The 13,466-nt window shown below is 38.0% G+C and overlaps 1 protein-coding gene across 4 annotated transcripts in view; it reads left to right on the forward strand.

Moving 5' to 3' along the window:
- Window positions 1-3,540: 3,540 nt before the first annotated feature.
- vldlr (very low density lipoprotein receptor) overlaps window positions 3,541-13,466 on the forward strand; it is a 55,162-nt gene continuing 45,236 nt past the window's right edge. For 2 of the 4 annotated variants that reach the window (XM_041970384.1, XM_041970385.1), the window contains exons 1-2: window positions 3,541-4,057; window positions 11,133-11,252. In XM_041970384.1, the coding sequence (XP_041826318.1) occupies window positions 3,985-4,057; window positions 11,133-11,252 (193 nt within the window). In that variant the 5' untranslated portion in view covers window positions 3,541-3,984. The remainder of the gene's footprint in view (window positions 4,058-11,132; window positions 11,253-13,466) is intronic. The other 2 variants (XM_041970386.1, XM_041970387.1) reach the window with 1 other exon arrangement.

Here is a 13,466-nt window from a genome sequence, read left to right on the forward strand (position 1 = left end):
ATAACAAGTTTGCCAACAGGTAATTTGTTCTAATGAGTAAATGTTAAAAAATCTTATCTTCCCCTCTCTGGTTCTTCTTCAAGGAGCTCAGGAGAGGGAAAAATAATCCTGAAGATTGCGTTCTGCCCAGCTTTCTTCCCTCACATAAGAGATAAAGATGCTCCCTCACGGCTACGAGCATCTTCAGAAACTTGGCCCAGATCTGGCTGTGATTAAGTATGTGCCGTCAGCTTGTGGTAAGCTCCCACAGCTTTCTGGGGAGATGATAAAGCTGTTTAGTGTGAGCATGTATTGATATCTTCAGGCTGTGTGAAACCCTCTGCTTTATAAATGTGTCCTGTTAGATATCAACACTCAGTGTAGCTTCATAATTTTACATGATGAGACGAAAATGTGAAAAATCAAACTTTTCTGGGGCATGGTTTGATAAACAATTCAGGAGTTCTTTTTTTAGCACTTGTTCTGTCTTTCTCTGTTAGTGTGCTACTGAACATTTACTATTTATTTAATACTGGGTTGGACCCCCTTTTCCTCCAGAACTGCCTTAATACTTGGTTTCATAGATTGAACGAGGTGGTGGAAACCTTCCTCAGAGGTTTTCTCCATATTGACATGACAGCATCACACAGTTGCTGCAGGTTTGTCGGCTGCATCCATGATGAGAATCTCCCGTTCCACCACATCCCAAAGCTGCTCTACTGGACTGAGATCTGGTGACTGTGGAGGCCGTTGGAGTCCAGTGAACTCATTGTCATGTTCAAGAAAGCAGCTGAAGATGATCTGAGCTTTGTGACATGGTGCATTATCCTGCAGGAAGTAGCATCAGAAGATGCTCCACTGTGGTCATAAAGGGATGGACATGGTCAGCAACAATACTCAGGTAGACTGTGCTGGTTAAACCAGGCCACGTTGGTACTAAATGAGACAAATGGTCTTCCGCTGCTGTAGCACTTCTGCTTCAAGGTTGGATATGTGTGTTCAGAGATGCTATTCTGCATACATCTGCAACCGTCAAAGTCACTGAAATCCACATTCTGATGCTCAGTTTGAACTTCATTTAGTGGTCTTAACCATGTCTATGTGACTAAATGTATTGAGTTACTTCCATGTGATTGGCTGATTTGATATTTTTAACATATTTGTTCATTTCAATGAGCCACTGTGTACAAAAGTGTCAGGAAACTGGAAAAATTAAACTGTAAAACCCTTGAGGCATGTTAAAAATAGCTCAAAGATAAGTTTTAAAGACAAAAATATAGTTGTTTTATTTACTATATTTACTATTTACTAAATTTTTGTTTTAAACAACCATGATTTATTTTGACTTAAATTTGTTCTTTTTTGGACTAAAAGTGATCTCCTTAATTTCTTGAGGAGACCACTTCCAGATACTGTTCACGTATTTGCTTTATTTCATGGCGACTGTTGTTCATCCTATGAAAATGAAATGATAGATTTTTTAATTGTCTTCACTTTACAAGACCTACAAACACTGATCTTCCACAGTTGCCGATCTAAAAGAAGGAAACAAAGACTGCGATGAAACACATAGAGTTTTTTGTATGTTTACAAAAGTCAAAAAGGAAGCAACATCCACAGAAAAATAAATACATGACTATACAGTGGTGTTTGAGTTTGTGTGTATGTGTGTGTTTTCAGGGAGTTTAAAAATCTGGGACAGAAAGAGCCTTTGGGTGCATCAGCAGCCATCAGCAAAGATGTGGTTCAATCCTGTGATAAGAAGCGTGTGAGGGTGTGTGGAACTGGTCTGCAGCCCTCTGGAAATCCCCAAGGCTTAGTGATCAAAACGAAGAAAATAATCAGAGATACGGAGGAAATCATGAGTCATCTGTTTAAATAAAATAGCTGGCAACAAAACCAAATCAGCACATGGTTGGTGCTTTCACTCTTGCCAAGATGATAAATTTGATCTTCAGGAATGAGATAATTTAAAGCATGAAAGTCAGATAACTTTTTTTTTTTTTTTTTTGTTTTTTTTTTTTTGAATGCAGCACATAATTGAGCCTGAAATACAGTCAATAAAATCTGTTTTTTAATTTGCAAACAAAGCGCTTCTATGCTGCAATAAACCTGTAATTACAGCAAGTGGCCACAGAGGGCACTGTTGAACAACCTGCAAATAGGCTGTTTGAGACTAAGAGGACAGGAGAGCCCTCTGCTCAACTTTTAACTGGATTTTCCTTCAGAAATTGTTTCATTGTAAGACGTTTTGCAGCTAAATACAATACATTACTACTGTCTTTGGAAGGCTCTGTGCGTGTATGTTATTTTTTTGTCTTTAGAATTATTCTGTGTCATTTTTGGCTGTTTTGGTCTAGGATGAAAGTCTTTTTTAGTCATTTTGTGTCTGCAGGATGGCTATGTGTGTCTTTGGAGCCATCTGCTGCAGCTGTTTAATGTGATTTTATAATATTTTTGTGTCTCCTTTGGATAACATTGTGGGAATTAAGGGGACATTTAAATTATGAGATTATTCCCTTTAATAGTAGTTTAGAATAGAACAGAACTTTGTCATTGCAACAAGTGCAAAAGAATACAGTGTTTGTTTTGGATGTATTTGTCCCATCTGTGTAGTTGTTTTGTGTGTGTTTGGGGTAATTTTTCTGCAGCTCTTTGTGATCACAGTGTATTTAGTTTGCATGTCTGCTGCTTATTTTGCTTCTATAAGCACATGTTTTTCTCTTTTTAGTCATTTTGGTTGTCTTTTTGTGTGTGTTCCTTCTTTTTTTTTATCAAATAATTGTGTGGTTGTTTTGCATCTTTTAGTGAATTCAGGGATCTTCTAGGGAAATTAAGTTTTCTGTGAAGGATTCTTTAGGCTTTCAGCCCCTCACCTTTCTCTTGGTAGGCCCACTATGGCGTACAAAAGAGCTTTAATTAGTTATATCAAACTGTAACTACAAAGAAATGTGTGGAAATTGCAGTTAATATTTAATCTTATTCCTTATTAAATTGTTCATCGTGAATAAACATGCATTGTGTCTTTGTGGTTGTTTTGCATCTTTAACTGAATTCAGTGATCTTCTAAGAAATGTAACCTTTATGGATGGTTCCTTTAGGCTTTCAGCCCCTAGCTCTGCTCTTTGTGGAACCACCTAAGAAATGTAAAAGAGATTTAATTAGTTGAAGTAAACTGTAACTACAAAACTTTCTGCGGAAATTGTACTTGAGAGACTTTTTCATGTTTTCAACAGATTTACAAATGCAAAATTTAGTATAAATTTGATATATTTTAACTGATTTAAATTTTTTTTAAGTAAAAAATTATAATTTGAAATAATTCTAATAGTGGTTTATGATTTGATATTAATAATTATCTGTAACATTTCAAATATATATATATATATATATATATATATATATATATATATATATTTAATCGGCATAAAGTGTATTTATGTTAAGGTTTACTGACACATGGGGGTAATAAAGGGTTAAACTTTTGCTTCAGACGCACTGAAGGAGGAAAAAAGCCGACACAGCTGAGACGGCCACTGCTGTAGTAGCGCTAACCGGTGACGGCTGGTTGCCCGTCAATATTTGGGAAATGGATTTCTGGGTCGGGAGGACATAACGGAAACCCATACAGACCGCAGCGCACCGCATCGGCGCGTGATTGAAAAACGTAATAAAAGGGCGCGTGGTCTGCGCGGTGGCAGCCGTCATTTCTTCTGGACGCAGTCTTCAGTGGCGCATGCCACTTCGGTCTCTGTGCCATCGCTTTGAACCGGCTGCTCTGATTTACTCGGTAGTGTTGAAGGTGTTATTTAGAGAGCGAGCGAGTCTTTTTTTTTCTTTCTTTTTTATTTATTTATTTTTTTTGTATGTATGTATGTTTGTGTATTTTGCGCGTGAATCAACCGGCACAATCAAAGACCAAGCAGGTCAGCGCGAGCTAGCAAGGGAAGACAGTGAGGCAGCTCGCGAGCGCTCAGCTAGCAGCTGTACGTTTCACTACCAGAGATGGTCACGTCCACACCGGGGATCCTTCTGCTGCCGATGCTAATATGTCTCCAGCACAGTGTTAACGTTCACAGTAAGTGTTTAATCCGGTATTTATGTCCGTGCAAATATTTATTCGTTTTTTTTTCTTTTGTTTTTAATGTGTGGTTTTGGAGGAGAGTGTGTACTGGGTGGTTAGCTAACATTAACTGAGCTGTACACCTGTCTTGGCTGATCCTTGAGGGAATGACCGTGGCTTGGCTGCACCTTGGGCTAATCAGCCTTGCTTTTCTGTTGTTAGCAAAGGGGAGTTAAACGATATTCTATTTTAATAATTAGCTTTGTATTTATGTACTGCAACTATTGGTTTGTTTAGCTACAGTTTTTCCATACATTATGTTTCTAAAAACGGGAGAAATAAAGGGGTGTAATAAAGAGGGCCCCTTCGGTTGGAGTCACTTGTTTTCTCGCTGCTTACTTGACTAATTAGCCCTGCGGTCAATTAACTTCGCCCTGAAAATTGGAATTGTTCTGCCTTTTATTTACTTCCACTGTGGGATTCTCGTCTTCCCACCGCCACCCCCAGCGAGGATGGTAATTTATTCCTCAATTGAAAGCCGACGAAAGAGGGGCAAAAGGGGGGAAACAGTATATTAACATCAAAAAACGGATTTTCTATCCCCCTTTAAGAAAATGGGGTAGTTGGCAGCCGCTGAGGGAATGACGACAGAGGAGTGGCCGAGGCCAATTACCAACCACTGAGGTGCCAAATGAGGCCTAATTATGATCAGAGTCGCCAAGTTTGCTATTATTAGCAGCTGGTTATACTTGTGGAGCAGTTTTTAATAGATTTATTGTCTTTCCCTGCACCTATTTGTGCTTAATCACTAATAAGGTAGTTCATCAACATAACTTTTGTTAACTAAATGCCTAATATACTTTTTCAGTACCACATCTCGTTTTTACCCCTTGCATTACTGCAAAGAAATGTTTAGCTTAAATTGGTCTTAACAGTAATTTTAAGGGTTATTCACTTACTAACAAGAGTGATTGATTAGTACATGTAAGATTTAGTTGCAGACATTTCTGAATAAGTGTATTTCATATGGAGATTATTTTGCCAATTTAACTAGTTTTGCTCACAATTTGAATTATACAATGGCTCCCAGAAGCTAAAATGATCAGTTTGTCTGCTTGTCTTGCACAGTTTGTTCTCCTCAATCTCCTGGAAACAAAAAAATGGCCTAAGAGGGGAAAGTGCTGAATCAAAAGTAGTGCTTGCAATCTTCGCACGCTCACCAGCATCACAGCTTCCCTTTTTATTTTCAGTAGGGGGGAAAAAAAACAAAAACTCAAACACACACTGACTCTGAATAAAAACCTCATGCATGTTAGCCAGCAACATGAGGAGCAGCAGCTTGATTAAAAATGGATTTTTGTGTGTGTGTGTCTTTGCTTTCCCTCCTCCTCCATGGTTACTGTGATGCCATACTAGACCTAGATCCTCAGCCATTGCTGTGTGGGGGTGCGCTCGGTTCTCAAAGTGGGCGGAGTGGTGGACAGGAGGAGGAGGAGGAGGAGTATGCTGCAACCGTTTGTTACTGGGGAAAACTGCATTACCATGACCCCCAGTGTGACAGCATTTATATAGAACACAATGATCTTCTATTTCGGGTGGGAGACGCTTCATTGCATCTGCACGCCTGTCAAACGTGTGGGCTTTTTTGTTTTTTGTTTTTTTTTAGTTAAATGAGTACTACTAAGTGATTTTTATGAGAAGCTGCCGTGTAAAGTTTGTGCATTTTTTTAAGTGTATCTATATTCTAGTTATTAATCTTTAAATCAAAACATTTGCATGCTTTTACACTTATTTGCTTATATTTTATAAAAGTAATTTAAGGCCAGTCTGCACAAAGATGGAGCTGAAATCCACCTAAATGTCAGTCACGATTATTCTGGGGTTCAGTCATTATAAATGAATACAGCTATATTTTGTGCCTAAAAATTACTGGAAAAGTAGGGAAATGAGTACAAGCAGGCTTTTCCAAGTATAGCTGTTAAACTTCCTCACCCTGTGGCAGCAGTGTAGAGTATTCAGACTTCAAGTGCCGTCTGAAAGTTGAGTGTGACACCACAGGGAAAAGGGGGGTTTGCTCATGCGGGTTTGTTTGCTTGAGATTGGCGTTAAAGTCTGTTGTGCTGACTTGAAGTGCAGGCTGTGCTGTTTTCTGAAAGCAAGTCAATTGGGTTCTGTGTAGACACTGGTAACGTAGCCCAGGGGGATCTTGCTAAGGAAGCAAAATGCTGGATTAGATAATTTCCTATTTCGTTTGCTGGTTTTGTACGTTTCATCCTGTATCTAAACATGTGTAACCCATTTCTCAAACTACACTCCTGATTTCTTCAAAATTGTCTGCATCCTCGCCCAGTTATAAACTTTTGATTCTGATGTTTAGATCCAACAAATGATTTACTGTAATTTTCTTGTATTTTGTTTTTTGTGGTGAAAGCTTTGTTGTACCTTCATAATTCTCTAGTTCACATAATTTTTGTTTTTAAAGTGAAACACACACATCAAAGAGTTGGTGTACATAAGGGTCTTTGTATGATGACTCTAGCATTGTCAGCATCAAATGTACATAAGCAGTGGGTCAGGCTGATCTGATGAGTAAGGATTATTACGTTTCCTCTGTGTGCAGCTGTATGCATGCAAAACTAAAGTCTAAAGTAAATGGTAGCCTTATGTGAGTTACTGTTTACTCTTTACTGGTTATTTTTTGCCAATATGCAAAGTGGAGAGAAAGTTGAAGTAATTTGCTGCAGCACATTATGTAGAATTGAGTTTATTGCACTGAGAGCCATTTTTATATGGGATGCCTGGAGGTTAAAATGTAAATAGTAGGGATGTTTGTTTTTTTCTTTCCCCTTCCCTTTCCAGCGTGATGGGCAATAACTGGTGACCGGCAGATCTGTATTGCTACACATCATGCACACAGTAGCATGGAAAGCCACATATTTGTACATCAGTAGGTTTGTGTGTGAAGGGGTTTTGTCAGCAGCACCAATCAAATCAGTAACATAAAAATAATTCTTGTCACTTCAGTTTTTAGATTTTGAAGTGGCAGAAAAGTCCCTGAAACCACGTAGAGTTTTGGAAAAATGCTAGTTGGTTAGTTTTTATGGTACAGTTGTCAGTGAAAACTAATGCTATTAAATGTTATCTGGAAAATAATTCACCAAAATCAGAAACATCAGTTTAAAGTTTTAGCAAATAAAAAGGCAATTAACATCCGTCTACCATGTGAGGAAAGCCAGGACCAGCTGAAAGCAGCTTCTAGTTACCCTGAAGTCCCAATTTTAAAACAAACTCTCTCACAATGACAGAACGGGCTACACAGTCACTCTGTTCTTGCTCTAGAACAAGGATCTCAAGCTCCAGTTCTTCAGGGTCAGTTTCCTACAATTTTTAGATGTTTCCCTGCCACATTACACCTGATTAACATAAGATAGACCCAACCGCTTAAGTTCTGCACAATAACTTATTAGAGTTGAGTGTGTTGAAGCAAGGAAACGTCTAAAACTTGCAGGCCAATAGTCGTAGAGGACCAGCCCTGAAGGTGCTTAACCAGACCTATTGCACATTAGCACTGTGATATTTTAAGCCAATTCTTACTGTTTGGTATTCTTACTGAGAATATTTAACATTTCTGAAGACTTCACAACATTATGGCAATGAGGTCTCCTCATTATGTCACTTTAGGACCCAATGAAATCCAATTTGTTTCCCCCAATTTTTATGTAGTTTTTCTCTCTATACTTTAACTATGCAACTTCATTTTTTTCGAGGGGGATATGTCTAATCGTGTGGTGGATGCCTTAAGTTTTGACAGTTAATATCCTTTTCTTAACGATGTTATTAGTTGCTGGACAGGAAAGGGGGGTCAGAAAGAGATAACATACAGTAAAGGGCTCAATTCTCTCTTACAAGTAGTTTTATTGACAACTGTAGCTTTTGAATGTGTTTTATTTATTTATTTTTTTCTCCTCCCTATGGATCTTCTTTAGGAATGCCTACAGCTGTCCAGCTAAAAGAGGCTGCCCTTTTTTTCTGACAACGCTCATCCTTGTTTGTGTAAAGCATCACAAAAAATAGAGGCAGCTCTTTAGTTGTTTTTTTTTTAAGCTAGAGCCACTTATGATAGATTTTCATAAATTTTTAGTGTTTTGTTGGTCTCTTAGCCACCGCTGGCTGACTGTGACATCACACAGACGGGAAGCTGCAGCAGTCAAAATGTGTTTGTATGTCATCTTGTTCATGTGGTTCAGACGCTGTGGAAATCTCAGATTAGTAGGGAAAGCGGATCACATCCTCATGAGTGGATTTTCCACATCTAGAATTCAAGATTTAATCATGGATTTTTAGGTGTTTGTAATTTCAGCAGTTCAATTGAAAATTTGAGACAACTGAGGCATTTTTTTTTTCTTTCTAGAGCCATGTAGCATTTATTTATTTTTTGGACAACTTTGGTGGGCAACATTTCAGAACAGGAAGCAAACTGAAAGAATCTTCTGACTCCCCAGATATAATCTTAACCACTGTGTTAACAGAACAGTCTTTTTTTTTTTTTTTTTTTTTTTTTTTTTTTTTTTTTTTTATATAAAATTTTCTAAAAAGGGAAATCTTTATACATGTGCTTGGTTCATTTGCTCTCCTTTCCCAGGAAAGCTTTTTGCTATGCTTGCTTCTTGCTTTGTGGTCAGTCTGCATTTCTTTTGTACCAGTCTTATGACTAGAATATCCTTGTCATCCTTTTTACCTAATCCCCCTGTCTTCTCAGGTTATCAGCTCATTTAATTTTTAAGCTAACCCTCCTTGACCACAGTGAAGTCTGAGTCTCTAAAGTCTATTAAAGCTTGCTGCATGACCAGAGGTGGCTGACCAGGTCTTCAAAAAGAAACTTTGACTTTGTACTATTAAATTGTTTTTATATTAAACATTAGTTTTAGATTAAATTCTCAAATGGCCATGACTACATGGCAGGTCCATAAAGCCCATCTGTTTTATGACTTGATGTAATTTTCACACAGCCTGTCAGCATGGAAGAGGCCTTTAAAACTACACTCGGAGTATAAATCTAGTGTCACTATTTTCTTACTTTTCGTGTTTTCAGTGGCAGGGATTTAGCTGGGAGCTCTCCTCAGCTTCGATCATCACTGTACTCCCTTTACCCACCTGCACCAGTCCAGACTAAATGAAGCTCAAGGTCGAACTGTTATTTTAAGAAAAGCAGTTTATTATCTCCAGTATGATGAACTGTGCTGTGCACTGGCGGAAAAACAACTTTCTGCTTTTCAGAGTCTGGGAATTCTGTGTTTCATGTGTTGAAGGTAAAATGAATCACTGTTTGTGGCCATGTTGTTTCAGTTTTTAATAGACTGAGAGTAGGGCTGGGCAATATGACCTCAAATCAATATCACAATTAATTGAACATATTACCTTGATTAATTAGTAATTATTGTATAGTTTTATTCTTAGCCTTCATAGCTAACAGTTTCTGTTGCAAATATTTTCATAATAAAAGAGCAGATTACTTTTAAAACTGAAAGGAACCACACAGTTTAACTATATATGGTCATTTATGGAATATTTTTAAAATATTAAGAGAAATAACTTAAATTGACATGAACACGATTACGTCGATTTTTGGCTCTGAATGTTTTTCCATGTTTTTGCCTAAAAACTCAGGAAGCTGAACAACTTAAGACAAGTTGGAGAAAATGAAAACTAGTATAAATGGGGGGAAAATGAGCAACTTAATCTACATTACCGACAGGCTTAACCATCCAATGTTCTGTCAAATTTAAGGTTATTTTTAGTTATTAGAGTTTTGATTAAGTGAAAAATACGACAATTGGAATTCCACCTTTTTATAATAAAAGGACACTTTAAACTATTGGTTCCCAAACTAGGGGCCCAGACTGACGGGGGAGAGCAGCTAGGCTAAATAAAACATTCTTTTTGCACTGCTTGTAAAACAAGGACATTTTTAACAACTGGGGGAAAAAAGATGAAAATATGACGAGCATATCTCGCCCTGGTCTTGACCACATAATTATTCTAGTAATGGTCAATGGTAGGTAATGAAGCGAGACCTCAGTGTCGTACGTCTCAAAATCTTAGTGTCTTGACAGTATCACTAAGATTATTTTGTGCTGCATTTCTTTATACTTTTTTTTTTTTTTTGTAAATGTTTGGGGGGAGGGTTTACACTGTTTATATATAAAAAAAAAAAGGGGGGGGGGGGGCTTGCAGAAAATGTTTAGGCATCACAGCTTTAAACAGTGATACTAGAGATAAGTGAAACTTAAGAAGATAATGAAGTGTTCTTAATGTCTTTTTTTTTCTCTTTTACAATAGACTTTTCATTTAAAAAAAAAAACAAAAAAAACATGGATTATAAATGCATCGAACTTTATAGCTTCAAATACTGACCAGCTTCCCTCTTGATGTGAAACTCAGTTGCAGCTGAATGAGAGATATTTATTGCAGCTATGGAGATGATCACCACAGATGATATTTAAAGTGAAGCTAGAGTGCACATTATCATGTGACCTTGTTAAAAGCTGAAGTTTTTGCAGTTTTTGGACTGTAGGGACCGTATCCTGACTATTGGATGGGATTGTACAGATTTGGCGCTTGCTGTGAAAAATGGCTGAAATGAGAAGCTGGAAACAGCCGAAGACAAAGTGTTCTGGCTGATTCCCCTCTACCACTGAACGTACATTTGCTTAGTCCTGTCTATTGCGCTGGTTCCCCAGTTGCTGATTTTAGGTTTAAACATGTGCAGCTAGATTTGAGGTAATGTGACGCTTGAAATCAGCATTTTTGTCAGTATTGGCTGTAAGCAGCATTTTCCACTGGTTTTGTGTTCTCAAGTCTCCACCTTCTTAGCAATCCGATAAATTAGAACAGAGATCACCAACTTTAGACATCTCCGGCCACTGTCCTGCAGGCTGTACCCAAAGGAAAGTTGGCCCTCATTTTGAAAAGGAACCCTCCTGGAGTTGGTTAAAATGCTAATCTAGGGGTTCCCCAAACTTAAACTGAGCTGATCGGATCTTGCCAGGTCCACTTTGTTTTCCTCACGTGTGCCTGTTTTCCTCTGTAGGTACCAAGACTGACTGTGAAGCCAATCAGTTTCAATGTGGAAACGGGCGCTGCATCCAGTCCGTGTGGCAGTGTGACGGAGACGAGGACTGTACCGATGGCAGTGACGAGAGCTCATGTGGTAAGAACCACTTCTTTTACTCATCTGTCAACTTTATCATCTGCAGAACTTAAACTAGTCGTGTCCAAAGTCTGTCTTCAAGGGCCACTGTCTTGCAGGTTTTTGATGTTTCTTGCTGCAGCACACGTTATTCAGATTACCTGGTCAACATGCTTGGGTAGAACCTGATAACAAGCTGTTGAAGACAACCATTTAAAATGAATTGGGTGTATTGGAGCAGGAAACTTGCAGGATTGCATCTCTTGAGGACTGGAGTCGCCCATCCCCGACTTAAACATAATCTTTAATGCTGATGTGCCCCATACCTCTGTTCCATCAAGCTCCTTTGTGTTTGCAAACATATAAAACTTTGTCTTTCTTCAATGACATTTCTATAAAATAAGTCACAGCCATTGCTCAATTAGGCCTCTTACAAAGATTAGTCATGAAGCCATTTGGTGAAAATATTGACTGATAGATTGCAGGGTTTGTAAGAAATGCTTTTCCCTCACTTACTGACCTTGGAGTGTAGTTTTTGGAATGTTGCAACTGTATATCTACGGAGCTATAAAGGGAACGTGTATCTCCATTAAAACTGTACAAGTACAGGTACAAATAAATTCTACAAATACAGATTAATTTTGCATGTCAGAAATACAAGTAGATTTAAGTTCAAAACACTTGTCCCACATTTTGCATGCGTACTCAAGGTCCAACAGATTTGTGATTGCTAGTCAGTCACAGAGAGGAGGGTGGAGGTCCCGTGTCCACAACCAAACTTTACACTGTATGGAAAAGTACCGCTATGAACATCTGACTCTCATAGCTTCTTAAAGATAAGAAGGTTTACGGATAAATAAAACATTTAAGAACTCTTAGTGGAATTCACTGTAGACATGATTTTTCCATCTCCAGAAGGAAAGTACAGAATTTTTACTTTTTAGGAAGCTATGATGGTCAGACTGGCCTTGTTGTGGTACTTTTCCACACATAAAACTTGGTTGTGGACCTCTAACCTCTGACTGATTATAGAAAGCTGGTTCTTGAGTAGACATGGAAAATGTGGGACAAGTATTTTGTACTTAAAATGTATTTGTACTGTCTGATTTGCAGACTGAATCTGTACTTGTATATTTGAGTTGTTCCTGTACTTGTTATAGACACTAGTAATAAAACGTATGTCCCCCATCCCAGCTCTGTTTCAGCCCAGTGAAAACCCTGCCTAAATATTTATTTGGTCACTAATGAACAAGAAAGTCTGAGTCCACCACCATCAGATTTATTTAGTCAAAGATTTAGTAAGCGCTGGTTAAAGGTCACATGTTTCAGCGGATAAAGTGAACAACTTGGCACTTTGGTTGAATCTTTCTCACTCCAGCGCCACCCTTCAGCTACTGATGAATATTTATGCAAATGAATATTAATATCAAACTGAAATGCCTACCCGGTGAGCTAACTGAAAATTCAGGGTTGGCCTTAATAGCGTCCTGTGCTACATGGTAGCAGTATTTACTGAACCATGTTTCTGTAGTCTGCATTACAGACTCCAGCAGGTGTAGAAGGTGGTGTTGGTGCCTCTCATACGTTTTTTTTGGTTTTTAGAATATTAGTAGTGTTTCTGTTTTTTAATCAACTGAATACTACATTAATAATGTAAGTATGCTGAAGTCTTTAATTATGAAAGTTTTGCTGTAGACAGGAATAATTAAAAATGTATAACAACCATTTTCATTTAATTCAGTTAGATCTCTGGTAGGATTCATGACTCGAGCTCTGCTTTGAGGAAACCTACAGTGTAGTTTTATCATAACCACAGGACTTCCCAGAATCCCTCGGGACACATGCAATGTGGTGATTTGAAGGTGGCACATAGAGCAGAGCTAAATATAAATGTTTGCGTGTCCAATACTTTTCATCTGGGTCATTTTATAGAGTAGGGAGGGAGGAAAGAACAAGAGAGGGGAAATGAATGAGAAGACCGAAAGGTAGGGGAATAGAAGCTGAAATCCTGAAACTCAGACCCCCGCCATCAGCTAAACTGGATTTATACGGCTGCCTTTGATATTAAAGAAGTTTTTGGGTTTTGCGTTGATGGAATAAGTGGTTAATTTCCATTTTTATATTGAACTTATAAAGACAGTTCACTCCTAAACACAAACTTGCACAAATGGTAAGAAAATTTAGTGTTTTGATTATTTCTCCCCTTTAAATTATACCAAATGGTGTTGAATTATA

This window comes from Melanotaenia boesemani, chromosome 19 (genome assembly GCF_017639745.1).
Source record: "Melanotaenia boesemani isolate fMelBoe1 chromosome 19, fMelBoe1.pri, whole genome shotgun sequence".
NCBI lineage: Eukaryota > Metazoa > Chordata > Actinopteri > Atheriniformes > Melanotaeniidae > Melanotaenia > Melanotaenia boesemani.